Raw genomic sequence first — 15,218 nt, forward strand, 5'->3', positions numbered from 1 at the left:
TATTTTGAGATGGGGGTCCGTGGCCCAATAGAGATAATTCTGGGGGTCCTTGACATGAAAAAGGTTGAGCACCACTGACATAAACATAGGTTTTTCAGAAAATGTTAGGATTTAGAAGCCCTTTTTTTATCGACCTCAGTCCAAAATGGCCTTAACACAGTCTCATTTGCATTGTGGCCTGCACTATCAAATGTCAAACTGTTCTGCCATACAGTCAATGCTGGATTTCAGATGCTGTCGCTGGGAGCATTCAGTTGAGTCACGGTTTCTCCATTTCGAAGGGGAATCTTGTTATTTCCGTAACTTGAGCCCTTGTTGATCTCCGTCTGGCCAATCATCCAGCGAACACCCACAGATACTGAAACAATCAGAAAACAAACTTAAGGTAAATAATATTGTCACAATTGTAATGTTGGATATTTCCACGGTAAATATCGCTTTTATATTGCACTTATGTAATTTACTTTATTATCTGCGCAGTCATGCTTTGTTGGCACACTGCAAAAAAAACATGCACAGTCAGAAAGACTGTTATGAATCACAGTATAGCCAGTAGAGATACTGTACCCCAGACTGGGGTCTGTCTGTGTTCTGCTCAAGCCACGCAAGGGAGACCATTTAGAATTTAAGATGGTTGAAGACCAGGGGCTGTATTTTGCGTGTCTTAAGTACCAGGTCTTATTACTTAACTTAAGACCTGGAGGCGTGATTCAATATTCTGAGTGGCCAAAGACCATTGAACACGCCTCCAGGTCTTAAGTTAAGTAATAAGACCTGGTACTTAAAATACAGCCCCTGCAGGTGTGCTGTGGCATTCTGGATTTGTAGGGGTTTGAGTGAGCAAACCAGCTCTATCTCTTGATAGTTTGTCCCTCATACCTGTCTAACTACTTCTCCACTATACTAGAGGGAGTGGTACCACCCAAATTTAGAACAAACATGGGGAAATTCTCTACTACTCCTGCCACCAAAATGTGGAATGCCCTGACACCATCCATTAAACTAACTAAGGATGTGTAACTGGTTTCTTTCCAAATTGGCCTGAAGAAACAAACATCAGGAGACTACAGGCGGCGGTAAATGTAATTTTCCCATCCCCTTTGTACTGTAGTGTTTGTATTTTAAAATGATACTAATTACTATACTAGCACTAATTGAACTTAAATGTTAGTTGTACAATCTGCTGCTTTACAGTATGTGTCTGGACAAAGAGGAACAGGTTATTTGAAATGAAGGGACTGAGCATTAGAAGCTGGTTCAGACAAGAGATACATTTTACACTGATTATGTCTGCATGGAACTAACCTGCACAGCAGACAGACACGGTGATCAGGATGGCGACGACTGATCCAGAGGTAACAAGTTGAGAAACAAGCATACTTAGGGGATACAGGAGCAAGCAGGACCAGAGCAGCCAATTTATCAGGGCCCAGGGTCGGCGCGGCGGGCTAGTTATAGGGCCAGGGAAATGGCCTGTCTGTGAATACTGCTCCTGAAAGTTGTCCTGTGGGCACATGAGAAACATATCATAGATGACAATGATTTTGTCCAGGTTCAGGTTGTACCCTGAGGGCCATCACTCTTCCCAATTCTCTAAGTATATTGTGTGCATCTGTGGAAAGCCTAATTTATACTTCAAACAAACAAACAATCCACATGACACTTTGTCACTGAAGCCTAAATCAGGCTGTCTAAAGATTATAAATTAGGTTTAAAGATTCTTAAAAACTAATGTGAGAAGAGAAGAGAAAGAGTTGTTGCTTAAGTCAAGAGTGCATTGTGATTTCTCTAACCTTCTCCTGGTACAGCCTGTGGAGCCAAGCAGCGCACTCTGTTTCCTCCTCGGGGACAGACTCCAGAGGGATTCTCCTGCAAGCAGAAGAGACGTCAGGCTGCACTAATTACAGCAATTAAGACAGGCAATTTGAGGCAAAGCAAGGAAGACATCAGATGGAAAGCAAACCCTGCCCTTTGTTCAAAATGTATACACATGTAATGTGTGTTACCTAACGTATAAGTCGGCATGATACTTTTTCCCATTAAGAACTCCCAAAAAGGTTGGAACTTCATTGTTTCTAAAGTTCAGCGTGGAATCGTACACAGCAGCAACTGCACAAGACAGTGAAAACGACAGTAGACAATGTCGATTACTAACATGAAATAGATCTGATACATGGAAACATTTGATCTGGATTAATCAGAATGAACGCTCACCTTTTCCTCTGAGATTCTGCACAGTGACCCAGAAGCCTTTTGTCCTGGGCAGGAGATGGTGCTTCAGTTTGGGCAGACCCTTGCTCTCAGCCACCTGCATGCTGACCTGGTGTTTCTTGGGTGTGAGGCGTGTCCCCTCACAGAAAAGCAAGAACTGCCCCCCCCCCCAGGAAATTAGATGGCTCATTAATAACACAATCCCTAAATAAATATCCAGAGATGTCATGATACAAGAGATGATCAGTTATCTTGTTTTAACAAAGGGTCTTACCCAGAAGTGTTCTGGATAATCCTGCAGGTTTTGAAGACTCTCAGTCACTGTTCTTCTGTCTTCTTCCCATTTCCTCTTACAGAAAACTATCTCCAGGAAATACCACATCCAGCCTATGACAGGCACATATGCCAACTCTTTCTTGGCCAACACTTTCGAACTCTGAAAAGGTTAGTTACTTAGTTTAGATTAGAGGAGTTGAGGGACACACCAAAATGTATTCTCTAGTTACGAGGCCTAGCATGGATTTATCTAGCGACCATTTTCCCCTCACCCCGAGAACGCCAAATCTCTCGCAGAAGGTCCAACCACACAGGAAATCGATTTTTTTTTCCATACAGTGGGTAACTTTTAGGGTCTGTGTAGAGCGTACATTCAGTTCCCGACCACCACTCTAGGAGCGCCACCATCTCTGAAGATAAAGGCACACAATGTAGTCAGTTCAGTTGTACTTAATACTGTCTTACAATCTCACAACATGCCTTCATGTTCATCAGTGTTACTTTCTTTTTCCTTTTTTCTTGTTGATACTGCTGTGTGTTTGGATGCACTAACAAAGTCAGGTTTATAGCAAGAAGTCTCAAATAGTCTGTTGACACAAATGCAGGAATTACAAAGGTTACACATCAACTCAAAACAGGCCAATGTTTTTAGTCAACACATCAGACCAACCTAATCCTATCTTAGAACGACATTTGATAACGATAAGTCACAGACTGGCTGGGAGTGAGGACGTGAGTATACTCACGGCTGGCGACGCAGTAGCCCAGTCTGCAGTTGACTCTCCGGGCCAGCTGCTTGTCCAGCAGCCACAGTGGAAGAGCACAGACCTGCAGAAAGTTGATTGTGAGGCCGCTGACCAGAAACACACAGCAGATGAACAGGTGGCACAAGAACTGGGATTTCAGCAGCTGCAGGAAGCCCATCTTTCTGTCAAGGACACATTTTGTCATGAAAACATGTATAGAAGTGTGTTTCTTTATTGCATGTGTGGATTCAAATCCGAGTCTCCCACACAACCAAACATCTACTGCTCATCCAAAGGTGGGGGCGGGCGTGAGAGAATAACGGCTTTCTTTCATTTCATTCCCTCCAAAGCTGAATGGAGCCTTTGAGGTCAAGGATAGCTTACGTGACTTATGGAGCAAGCACTGGCCCCCCTGGGCAGTCCTTTCTAAATGAAGGCAAAACCGCATCGGACATAGTGCCACCAATTGGTAAAATAAATACCACTTACTAACTTCTTTAGGTTTATTTACATTCATATAAGGAATATGCATGAGCATGTCCCTCACTCGGACCACTGAGTGGGGTGGTTCTTGTATTTTTACTGAGAAGATACGGTTAGAAATATGTTTAAGGTTAGGCATAGTTTTACTGGGGTTAAGTTTAGGAATAGGGTTAGGTTTTGTCACCGTTTTACTGAGGTTATAAGGTTAGGAATATGGTTTGGCTTAACTATTTAAGCATAGTTTACTCAGATTAAGTTTTAGGAAGAGCTAAGGGTGAATTTGCGCTAATTTGTCTAAAAGTGCAACATTTTACACAGATGTTGCCCAGGGCATGCTCTAATGATTTAGCCAGGGCGCCCGAGCCGGTGACCTTCGGAGTCCCCATAGTGGCCACCATTAACAACCTATTATGCTTTGAGTAGCATGTGACGTGTCAAACTAGCCCTGGGTTTTGCATGATTCTTAATCCATTCCAATCATTAGTTTTGCACGAAAAACACTCCTTGGGCTAAATGCGGCCATAGCCACTGGCCATGCCGCGGGCTACATGATGCATCTGTGCAAAATTTTGCGCTTTTAGATGAATTAGTTAGATGAATCCAGTATTCCCAGGCCCCAGGGCAACATTGTACAGTTACACCACTTTTGTTCAGGCTGACTTCCAGGTAGTTGACTTCCAGGAGTGGTGGCTATCATGCAAAAAATTAGAGCTCACAGGTGGATAGGAGAAACGTGCAGACAGTCTGCGTCTGTTGGTGGTGGTTCTAAAATGTTTGTGTTAAAAAGAAAAGTATATATTCTGATAGTAGTTTCTATAGTGTTTGTAGGCTACTGTAAATTAGCCTACTCTTTAATAAGTGCTAACAATAACAATTCAGGTCGAGCACTTAACCCTCCCAGGTTCGCTCCCCTGATTGAATTAAATCAGGAGAGAGAACACATACATAGCAATGACTACTCAGAGCTTTAACTTAAAATAAATAAATAAATAAAATCCTTTAACTTTAGTTATCTGAAGGAATCATGGGATTATCACTCAGGGCAACCCAAGCTTCCCCCAAAGGCCCAAAATGTAGTTAAATATTTCCCCATGAAATAAAAAGATGCGCAACAGAGAATTAAAATATCTTTTAATGTTTTCATGTGTGCATGGCTGTAGGCCTAATTATATTATATGTGCTGCACAGCTGTTGACTAAATGTTTTACACAACAATACACTGGGTTGTACAGTACAGTGTTTTACTGGTGTAATTGTTTCTACATCTAAATAAAAGCAACTTTATAAGAACAAAATAGTCTGCTTGGGTGTTTTACAACTAGTTCCTAAACAACTTAAACATCCATGACACTTTTTTTTACCTTGCTTGCCTTTGTCACTGTATGAAGTCCCACCACAAAGATATCGATGTTTTCCTTTTCTTTTTTAATAACATACCCGTGTGCTTTTATCCATTGACAACTTCCAGCCCACTAACCACCACCACCCATAGAGTATAGCGGCCACCACCACCACCACACCCATCTCAGAAACCACGCCTGAAGTCCAGAATGGAAGCACGTGGGACGTCTCTCCACATTCTTCAGTCAGTAGCCCACTCTGGCTCAAATTACGGTACACTACACACACACATAATTTATTATAGGCTACTTCGACGTCACGTACGAGGAAGCATATTAGGTCTGGGCATGTATTCGCATCCCCAACTGGGAGGAAAGTCTGGGTACCGAGGCTAGGAGGAAAATGACCCCATGAAAATGACACTTTGCGTGGACAATGGTAAATAGCACCATCTACTGGCTACATGTGGCACATGCATGCACATTTCAAAATAAATAAAAGTGGTGCTGTATCTGATTTTTCCAATTAATACTAGTCATCTGTTTTAATGAATTTTGCACGTAATAAGTGGGAAGAAGCTAGGGTTATATTTTGTGTATTCTTCTTTCCCCCCTCGGGATTAATTACTATTATTTACTGTATTAAATTACAATTTATAGCATGGGATACTATAGTCAGACCACATTTCTCAAACAGTGTGTGTGTGTGTGTGTGTGTGTGTGTGTGTGTGTGAGAGAGAGAGAGAGAGAGAGAGAGAGAGAGAGAGAGAGAGAGATTTCTGAGTATGAAATTGTAGCTAATACCGTATATATTTTTTTATTTTATTTATTGTGGCCGGCCCATTCTTGGGAATAAGACATTTTTTGATGGCATTCCCATTCTACAGGTTCTGGCCAATAACAGCTGAGTGGGTGGGATTTGCGGAGACAGTGATTGTAGCCAATAGCAGCTGAGTGGGTGCGGAAGATCATAACATGAACATGTGAATCAGAGGAGAGCAGAGGAGGAGGCGAGATTTGAGGAGGAGGTTTGCATCTCCATCACCAGCACAGCGTTACATTCCAATGGACGAGACGAGCCTGTTCATTTCCCAGTCCCAGGACTCAGTGGATTGTAAATACTGTCAAAGCGATGTCTCCCTGGACTCAGTGGATTGTAAATACTGTCAAAGCGACGTCTCCAATACCCCGAGTGGCTTTGGGACGAACGCAACACCCGGTTCAGGGGTCCGGGTGTCCGCGGGTAGTTCAGGATGCAGCGGCCGAGAGAGACAGCCTCTTCTTGACCGGGGTAGAGGCAACTTCCCAGTCCGGGCCCGTCTCAGGAACCAGTTCCCCGGTGATCCAGAGTTTGGGGAAATCGTGAGGAAAGCAGAACAAGCCAGTGAAGAGGGCATCTTCCCAGAGAGGATTTACCAGGGGTCCAGTGGGAGCTACTTTGTCAAAGACTCTCAGGGGGTGAGACAGAGTCTGCAGAATTTTGATTGGATCTTTCACCGAATGACATGCTGGATGATGAAATTACTTAAACACTTTGCAGTTGAAAAACCCCTCTGTGTTGCAAAAATGCTGTTGCTGACTGTCTCACTCATTTGGTGTGGTGAGGCACAGAGGCAGTCAGCAGTCACATTCCCACCACAGTGGTGGGAATGCATGTGTATGCATTGTTTTAATATTGAAGATGTGTTTTTGGAATCAGGATCACCCGCCTGCATACAATACTATGCACATTATTGATGTTGCTAAAGTCTAAATGTCAGTTAGGCTACCTTCATTATGACATTGTCATAATAATGAACTATGACAAAAGGGCATTGTCGTAATGAATTAAGCTTAATCATTATAACATTGTCATACACAGTTGGCAAATGTGTTTTGGACAACTGTATGAAATGTTGTCTTGGTCACACAGAGTTAGGCCTACATAAAGTAGTAACTAGTATTTCCCTGTGTAGATTGGGGTCACAAAATGGGGGTCCATGGCCTAATCCATATCAGAATGGTGATCCTTGATATATTTTTCTTTGGGGAATCACTGGTCTAGTTATTGCCATAAAATGGCTTTAGTTTGGACTGGAGGACCGGTTTTCTTGGTTTTAATTATTTGACACAGTGTACGGTTAATTGATTCCTACAGTATTTCTAAACATGGTAATCATAATGTCAACGGCTGCGGGAATCACCTTTAAGGTGGTTGCACACCGGCCGCGTTTTTCGGAAAAACGATGGAGAAACGCCACTAAAAAATCAGAAAAACGCGCTCGGTGTGTGGGGACCTTTATCGTGTCACAGGGTGAGATAAAGGCCAGCAGGTCAGGCTTGAGAGAGAGAGAGAGAGAGAGAGAGAGGGAAGCACATGCAGAAATCGTGTGCATTGCTCACATAACTGTGAGATCTCCCACAGACCTGTTGATAGTTTCTCTCACTGTTTAAAATCAATTTATTGTTTAAACATCACAGAGTCATGTGTTTTGCCGCTGCATGGAGATGAGCCCACATGTGTCCTTCCTTGCTGTTACCCTTAGGAAGTCTCCCAACACATACGATATGTTTTAGCTCATTGGAACAACAAGTCGAATGGTTTCCTGAAACGTTCTTTACATATCTGTGCCTCGCCACCGAATGATGGTACACTCATGATGCATGTATTTTAAATACATAATGTTTAACTTTGTTACCAGGCACCACACTAGCACGGTACAATACCAGCCCCAGTCCCTGCTCCAGAATAGGGTACTACATAGATGGTCATGTGAGGGAACTTAAGATAATCTGATTGACATAAATGAGTTGCGAAACCATTCCAATTCCACTTTGTTAGTTACAGCAAGTCTCTGCCTTGCTCATGAATTGTGTCTTTTGATGGCAGAGTGGAGGATGACGTTAGTCACAGCCTGGCTGACACCCTAGAATAGCCTGCTCACCTAGAGACTATAAGGTTGACGATTATTCGAATAGACCTTTTATAATCGACATATCGACTCCTTTGTGTTTGCCTGACATAATGTAACAACATACCTACCTACCATACAGATTGGTTCAAGTAATGTCTTAGTCACTAAACACGTTTTGGATTGCAGCTTTAAGTTAGATAACAGTAAAGCTTAATTTATACTCCATACATTTATATTCCATCGCTTGATGAAAACAAGCGACACCGTATTACTATCACACCTGTGGGTTTCTGTTTGCAGAAGATAATCGGTGTGTTCAAACCTAAGAATGAGGAACCCTATGGGCAGCTCAATCCTAAGTGGACAAAATGGCTGCAGAAAGTATGCTGTCCCTGCAGCTTTGGCCGCGACTGTCTGGTCCTCAACCAGGGCTACCTGTCGGAGGCTGGAGCCAGCCTGGTGGACCAGAAACTAGACCTCAACATAGTCCCCAAAACCAAGGTATGTACCTCATCTCATTCTATCATGATACAATCTCTTGTTATGTTCTATGCATTACATCTTTTTTTTGTTCTCTTCCCCTCTGCTTCTCCCTCTTTTCCGCTGTGGTCTCCAGGTGGTGTACCTGACCAGTAAAACATTCAACTATAATGCCATAGACAGGGTGAAAGCTCGGGGGAAGAGGCTTGCCATGGAGAAAGTGCCCAAAGTGGGACAGTGCTTTCACAGAATAGACCTTCCTCCTAAAGTAAGTACATGAGCACAGCTCATACATGATCTCTTTTGTTCCTAGCAATTCAATTCAAAGGAGCTTCATGGCATGAGAAAACCTACGTTTACATTGCCAAAGCAAAATATTATTTAAAAAATCTGTTATAAATGTGGAAAGTATATACAGGTGGAGGGGGTACATCATTTTGTAAACAGATATGTCATATTGCGTTGTTATATACAGGGCATTATATACAGGGTATAAAGCTGTTTAAAATAGCAGAAATGTTTTGCAGTCACTTTGGGACAAATTGCATTTTTTTCTCAACACTATTTAAATAGTATACAAAAATCACACCCGTGTACTGTGAAGTGAGGGGCGCTCTTATCATTGTACATCACCATACAATATACATGATCTCATTCCAGCCGCTCAGAATTTGCGTCCTCACCTTGAGTGTTTGTGTTTACACCAACACTCAAAGCTGGCCATTCATTGTCAATGGCATTTAACGTTTGTGTTGGGACAAACACTCAAAGGTCACCATTCATTATCAATGGCATTCAATGTTTGTGTTAGGACAATGTTTGTGTTTACGCCCAAGCTGGACATCTCCCTTCAAAAAAATCCCACTATCTGTACATGGTACAGATCTATCTACTAGGACTACTATCTGTACATAGTACAGATAGTAGTCCTAGGGTGGCTGTAATCCATCCTAGCACAGTGGTTCTCAACATGGAGTCCCCAGGGGCCCTTCAATAGGTTCCAGGGGATCCCCACTCCCAGCTAACTGATTGATATTTACTATTTAGGAACCAATTGGACCATTACAGATCTGTAACTCAAAGGTGTGTACAAAATGGAACCAAATGAACACTGATGATTTGACAGTGTCAATTGTGGTCCCAGACCAAAAAAAATCATATCAAATGGGGTTCTGTGGCCTAATTTATATCATATAGATGACTCGACTATAACATTCCAAAATGTACTTTTTTCTTGTCTCAGGTGGGGTCATTTCAGCTATTTGTTGAAGGTTACAAAGATGCAGATGATTGGCTGAGGCGATTTGAAGCGGAGCCTCTTCCTGAGAATACCCGTCGACAGTTACAACTGCAGTTTGAAAGACTGGTGGTGCTAGATTATATAATTAGGAACACAGGTTAGTGTGCTGGTGCTATAGATTACATAATTAGGAACACAGGTTAGTGTGGTGGTCCTAGATGATTACATCATGAAGAACACATGTTGGTGTTTTTAAATGGTAATAAAATGATCTCATTATCTTGTCTTCTGGGATGCATTTCCTGTTCACAGACAGAGGGAATGACAACTGGCTAATAAAATATGACTATCCAATGGACACTGGAGGGAATCGGGTGAGTAAACACACAAGTCAGACCTGACTACTCGCTACAAGTGCTTAGTTGATTTGGCACATGGACACATTACATGAGAAGTGTCCAACCAGAAAACTAAAATATACCCACGCATTACAATAATGAAAACCATTCTGTATGTCCATTGCCATCAAGTGAAAAATTATAAAAGACATGCACTAATCATAGCTCAGGGTTACAACACATGCATACTCACAGATATGTACAGTGTGCCTTTTTAGGGCTAATGTAAAATATGTTGCTGTTACAGTATGTAGGGGGGGGGGGGGGGGGGGGGGGGTTAAATCAAAATGCTTGGAAATTCATATCGGAAGTGCAATGTTTTTGTTTTCTTTTTGGCCAATCCCTAGTACCTTTTTGGGTTTCACTGATATGCATAAATCAACATTGTACAGATTATGATCAGAAGAATGTGTGTGTGTGTGTGTGTGTGTGTGTGTGTGTGTGTGTGTGTGTGTGTGTGTGTGTGTGTGTGTGTGTGTGTGTGTGTGTGTGTGTGTGTGTGTGTGTGTGTGTGTGTGTGTGTGTGTGTGTGTGTGTGTGTGTGTGTGTGTGTGTGTGTGTGTGTGTGTGTGTGTGTGTGTGTGTGTGTGTAGGATACAGACTGGGTGGTGGTGAAGAATCCAATTATTAAGCTGGCAGCCATAGACAATGGCCTGGCCTTCCCCCTCAAACACCCAGACTCCTGGAGAGCCTGTGAGTCAACCCGAATAGGAAGTACACTTGTACACATTGCTATATACTACTATGCAGGCACTGGTCAAATTTGACTCACTATTAACGCAGGCCCTGGTTGCAATACATCACTATTTTCAAGATGACAGCACTTTATTTTGGCCTCTGACTGACACTATGCAAGTCTCGCATGGAAACCAGCCGAATCTGACACAAATACAACAGCCCTGGAAAGATTGGTCTGGCACTTCTCTGGTTTGAATTACATTTTGCTCACCCCAGAGTTGTGGGTGACCAATCAGAGCCCACTATTCGAACTTCAAAGTGGGATTTTTTTGCTGTGACATATGAATCTGTTTGTAACCAGTAGCCACCACTTGACAACCCCCATTTTTCAAGACTAATTTGTGGAAATTTGTCGAATGTCAAATAGTCTAGTGACTAGTCCCCGATTTTAATACGACTCTGTTTAGGATATTTCCATTGGAAATATTATTATTATTTTAGTAACGTGTATGTTTCTGTGTCACAACCTCTCAGCGGTTGTTTGCGTTCATTTGCAACGTTCTGTTCTGTTCGTGGTTCAATGACTGTGTTTTGTTGTGGTGCGGAAATCAGCCCTTCCACGGTGCGGACCCGGTGGTGTGTGTGTGTGTGTGTGCATGGATGCCGGCCATGCCGGCATGCAGTTGCTTGCTATCCCATTGCCCAGAGGTGCGTGTGTGGATGCCGTGTCCTATTGGCCAGAGGAGGCAGACGAGGCAGCCAATCAGGCTAGGCAGTTAGTATGACTAGGGCTAGAACAGGTTGAAGTTTTTAGGAATTGATCTGCATATATGGAGCCAGCCAGCAACTCTACATCTGACCTCAAACCCTTAGATCTCCATATATGGAGCTGACCTTCCATATGTTGATCATACCCCACCCGTCCTTCCTCTTCGATGTCTCCCTTTTGACTGATACATGTCCATTTAAACTCTAGACTGGCCCGTCCCATAGTTATTAGTGAAACCTAGAGTTCTCAACAGGCCCGGAAATGTAGGCCTGGCCCTACCTGGGCCCTCATCATACCCTGTACACTCAAGACACTGCCCCCGCTGCCACCCTTAGATCTCCGTATTTGGAGCTGACCTGTTCTGACAGGTCACTGAGGTCAGCGATTCCAAATCGCCAGCGCTCGCCCAGCAGTCTGCCGTCACCCAGGCAGATGCCCTCATGGCGTCTTACTGGTATTAATTAATTGCTCATAGCTCATAGCTTGTAGGACTGCTACTTTTGAAAAATCGTAAAAATGCGGCACAAATCTTTGAATATATATTCTTTCAGAGAAAACTTTTTTTAAATTCAGGCCTAAATGGGTTTTAATACTAAAACCTGCTTTACCGTACGGCTGTGTCTCACATTGTGAGGTATATATGTGAGGTTATAGATCTGCTATAAAATTAATTTTAACAAAAAAAAAAAATCTTTGCCCGAATGACACATTTGATGATCTGTACCCAATGTTGTCTTCTCCCTCTTGTCTCCTGTAGACCCATTCTACTGGGCATGGCTGCCTCAAGCAAAGGTGCTTTTCTCCCAGGAGATCAAAGATTTGGTGCTGCCCAAACTCAATGACCCGAACTCAATGAAAGACCTGGAGGAAGACCTCTACGAACTCTTTAAGGTTTGTTATATGATTTGTATGCCATTCTTTGTCTCCCTAAGATACTTTGTATTTCATAAATGACACAAACAAGCGTTGTCTAGTACTTTAAAAAGTGGTTGGTGTGTTACAGAAAGACCCAGGCTTCGACCGTGGACAATTTCACAAGCAGATAGCAGTTATGAGAGGACAGGTGAGTGTGTCAAACGGGGGTTGGGGGGTGGCTGGGCAGTACAGTACAGCTGAGCTGTTCTCAGTGCAGTATCAAACTCAAGTATTTCATTGTACTGATTTGCTTTGTGATTCTCTGCCAGATGCTAAACCTGTGTCAGGCCTTGAAAGAGTCCAAGACGCCCCTCCAGCTGGTTCAGATGCCCCCTGTTGTCGTGGAGACAGCCAGGGCCCCTCAGAGAGCCACCAATGGCTCCTACACACAAAGCTTCCAGAGCAGGAAACCCTTCTTCACCTGGTGGTAACAAACAGCAGAGGGAAAGAAAGGACCTCAGGATGCATGCCATCCTTGGAGCTCAAGACAGGCATGGTCTCATTGTCTCCACGGATTATTGAGCCTAATTTATACCATGTCGCATCTCGCAAGATGGTGTCCCTTGCCCGACAAGCTCTGCCGTTTAGTTGCTGAAAAAAGAGGCAAATTGTTATTTACAAGTCGAACAGTTGGTCTGTTGCATTCAAGTAATATGCTTGTTAACAGATGAGAATTTGCTGTCCGAGTCAAGTAGCAACTGGAGAGTGAGCTGGGCCAAAACATAAAAGCTGCAATCATAACGTTCCATGTCCTTCCTGGGATTGGAACGCTGGTTTCCAGCCAGAGACACTGCATTTTTACTGTTGGACCACGACAGTCCTGCTCGCCACTTCAGGCAGTACTACGTATTTGCCAGTAGGTGTCCTCTCTAACAAGAGGGTCTGAACTTGAAGTTTATAAATATAGAGTAAAGGGAGACCACCCCCAACCATTAGAGTACAGATGTCACAGTGCACTGCTAGTTATGTTTAACATATTCTGTCATACAGATTGACTAAAATAACATTTGATTAATTAAAATAAATTCTGGATGGTAGCTTTGAGAGCACTTTATAATGTTCTGACAGTATAAAATAGTGAAATATAATTACTGACAGAGGAATTGGTATCCACCATAATTCTATTTGTCCTACCTCTTGACTGCTACGGTTTCCTTAAGATTAAGAGTCTTTATAAGCATGCTTGGAGATCTTTTTGGTAATGGACAGAAAAAGTAATATGCCTGCTATTGGATGAATAAAATGTTCAAGAAACACTTGAAAACTTTAAATGAGTTCACGTTTAACTGCTACCACACGTAAAGGCTGCCGGCAAGTAGTCTGCTAGTAGTCATTAGTCTTCATTAGGCGAGACCAGCTATGTTGTATGGTTTAGACCAGGGACGGGCAACTTTGACGATGGCGAGGGCCAATATATTTCCACACTCACTCCAAAGAGGGGCCACAGTGCATATTACTGTCGTAGCAAAAATAGACGATCTACAAGCTTATAGATCAGCTATTTTTGTTATATTTGAAGTGAAAACCAGAACATTTTTTGGCTATTTTTTGAATTGGAATCCTGAAAAGTAACCTTTTTTATTTCATTTCAAATGCATTTAGGTATAGGCTACTTATGTTAACTTTATGAACTGTTAACATAACTACATTGGACATTTTAATAATAGTCATTAAGTAGGCTACTAGTCATGTAATACTAGTCATGAAGTAATTAAAGTGGGTTTGGAATTGTAACAGTTGAAATCAGTATCAGTATTATGATATTAACCTGCGGGCCGCATTAAGTGAAGGTGGGGGCCGCATGTGGCCCCCGGGCCGCCAGTTGCCCACCCCTGGTTTAGACTTTAGAGACAGTCACACTGAGGAAAAGACAGGAAGCAGAGCTGGAGGTAGCAGAGATTAAAATGTTGAGGTTCTCTCTGGGAGTAAGGATGGATAGGATGGAACAAGTACATCAGAGGGACAGCGCATGTCAGATGTTTTGGAGATAAAGCCAGAGAGGCCAGACTGAGATGGTTTGGACATGTACAGAGGAGAGGTAGAGAGTATCAGTAGAAGGATGTTGAGGCTGGAACTGCCAGGCAGGAGGCCTAGACTAGAGGAAGACCAAAGAGAAGATTTATGGTATGGATGTAGTGAAAGAGGACATGAAGTTACTTAGTTGGTGTGAGAGAAGAGGCAGAGGACAGGCTGAGATGGAGGCAGATGATTCGCTGTGGCAATTACCCCTGAAGGGAAAAGCCAAAAGGAAAATAAGAGGATTCTTCATTAGTGCTGATAACAGTTTTGTATGGAGTTGTGCTTGACATGTACTGTAATTCTCCAATATGTTAATAAATACTTCAATCAATGTATCAATCAATCAATCAAAGGGCTACTTTGCCTTGTCTTTTAGGCCTACCATGACTAAACCTAACTCAATCCTATGGAGCAACTGTCACATCCCATCACAATTCTCTATCTGAAGGTTCAACCTTTATTTATTTTTTTCCCCCTTTTTTCCCCCTTTTACTGCTCATTGTTGTATTACAAACTGTACTACATATTATATTGTTGAAAGTGTGAGTGTGATAAAGTAAAATCAAAGAATGCAGAAATAGATGTGTTGTAAAACAAAACAAAGTTGTCTATTATTTTCCGAAAGAAGATCAGCAGAAGAAGGCAAAGACAATGCTTATTAAGGGACCATGCAACCCCGAAGGGACTGTGTCTCCTCATGCCAAACAACTTTCGTGTTCTGACTTTTGACCTTTAGATCAGCCACTATTTTGAATTATAAATAATTTCT

At 42.5% G+C, this 15,218-nt stretch overlaps 2 protein-coding genes across 2 annotated transcripts; one reads left to right on the top strand and one right to left on the bottom strand.

The window, feature by feature from the left end:
• Window positions 1-54: 54 nt before the first annotated feature.
• Window positions 55-5,194, bottom strand: agpat4 (1-acylglycerol-3-phosphate O-acyltransferase 4 (lysophosphatidic acid acyltransferase, delta)). Its single transcript, XM_080781673.1, is given in 10 exon segments — window positions 55-358; window positions 1,306-1,504; window positions 1,794-1,869; window positions 2,007-2,109; window positions 2,215-2,368; window positions 2,486-2,647; window positions 2,760-2,808; window positions 2,810-2,897; window positions 3,234-3,415; window positions 5,078-5,194. Coding segments are annotated over 9 exon segments (1,140 nt in total). The 5' UTR covers window positions 3,412-3,415; window positions 5,078-5,194; the 3' UTR covers window positions 55-227.
• A 927-nt stretch (window positions 5,195-6,121) lies between these two features.
• Window positions 6,122-12,861, top strand: LOC308328866 (phosphatidylinositol 4-kinase type 2-alpha-like; the record flags this gene model as incomplete). The annotated part of the gene is made up of 9 exons (XM_080782978.1): window positions 6,122-6,514; window positions 8,251-8,451; window positions 8,567-8,698; window positions 9,674-9,827; window positions 9,983-10,044; window positions 10,662-10,761; window positions 12,273-12,406; window positions 12,519-12,578; window positions 12,700-12,861. The coding sequence occupies 9 exons, from the start codon at window positions 6,122-6,124 to the stop codon at window positions 12,859-12,861; spliced, it is 1,398 nt and encodes a 465-aa protein (XP_080639104.1).
• Window positions 12,862-15,218: the final 2,357 nt, after the last annotated feature.

Source organism: Protomyctophum bolini (assembly GCF_963924005.1).
Source record: "Protomyctophum bolini genome assembly, chromosome: 14".
In the NCBI taxonomy this organism is placed as follows: domain Eukaryota; kingdom Metazoa; phylum Chordata; class Actinopteri; order Myctophiformes; family Myctophidae; genus Protomyctophum; species Protomyctophum bolini.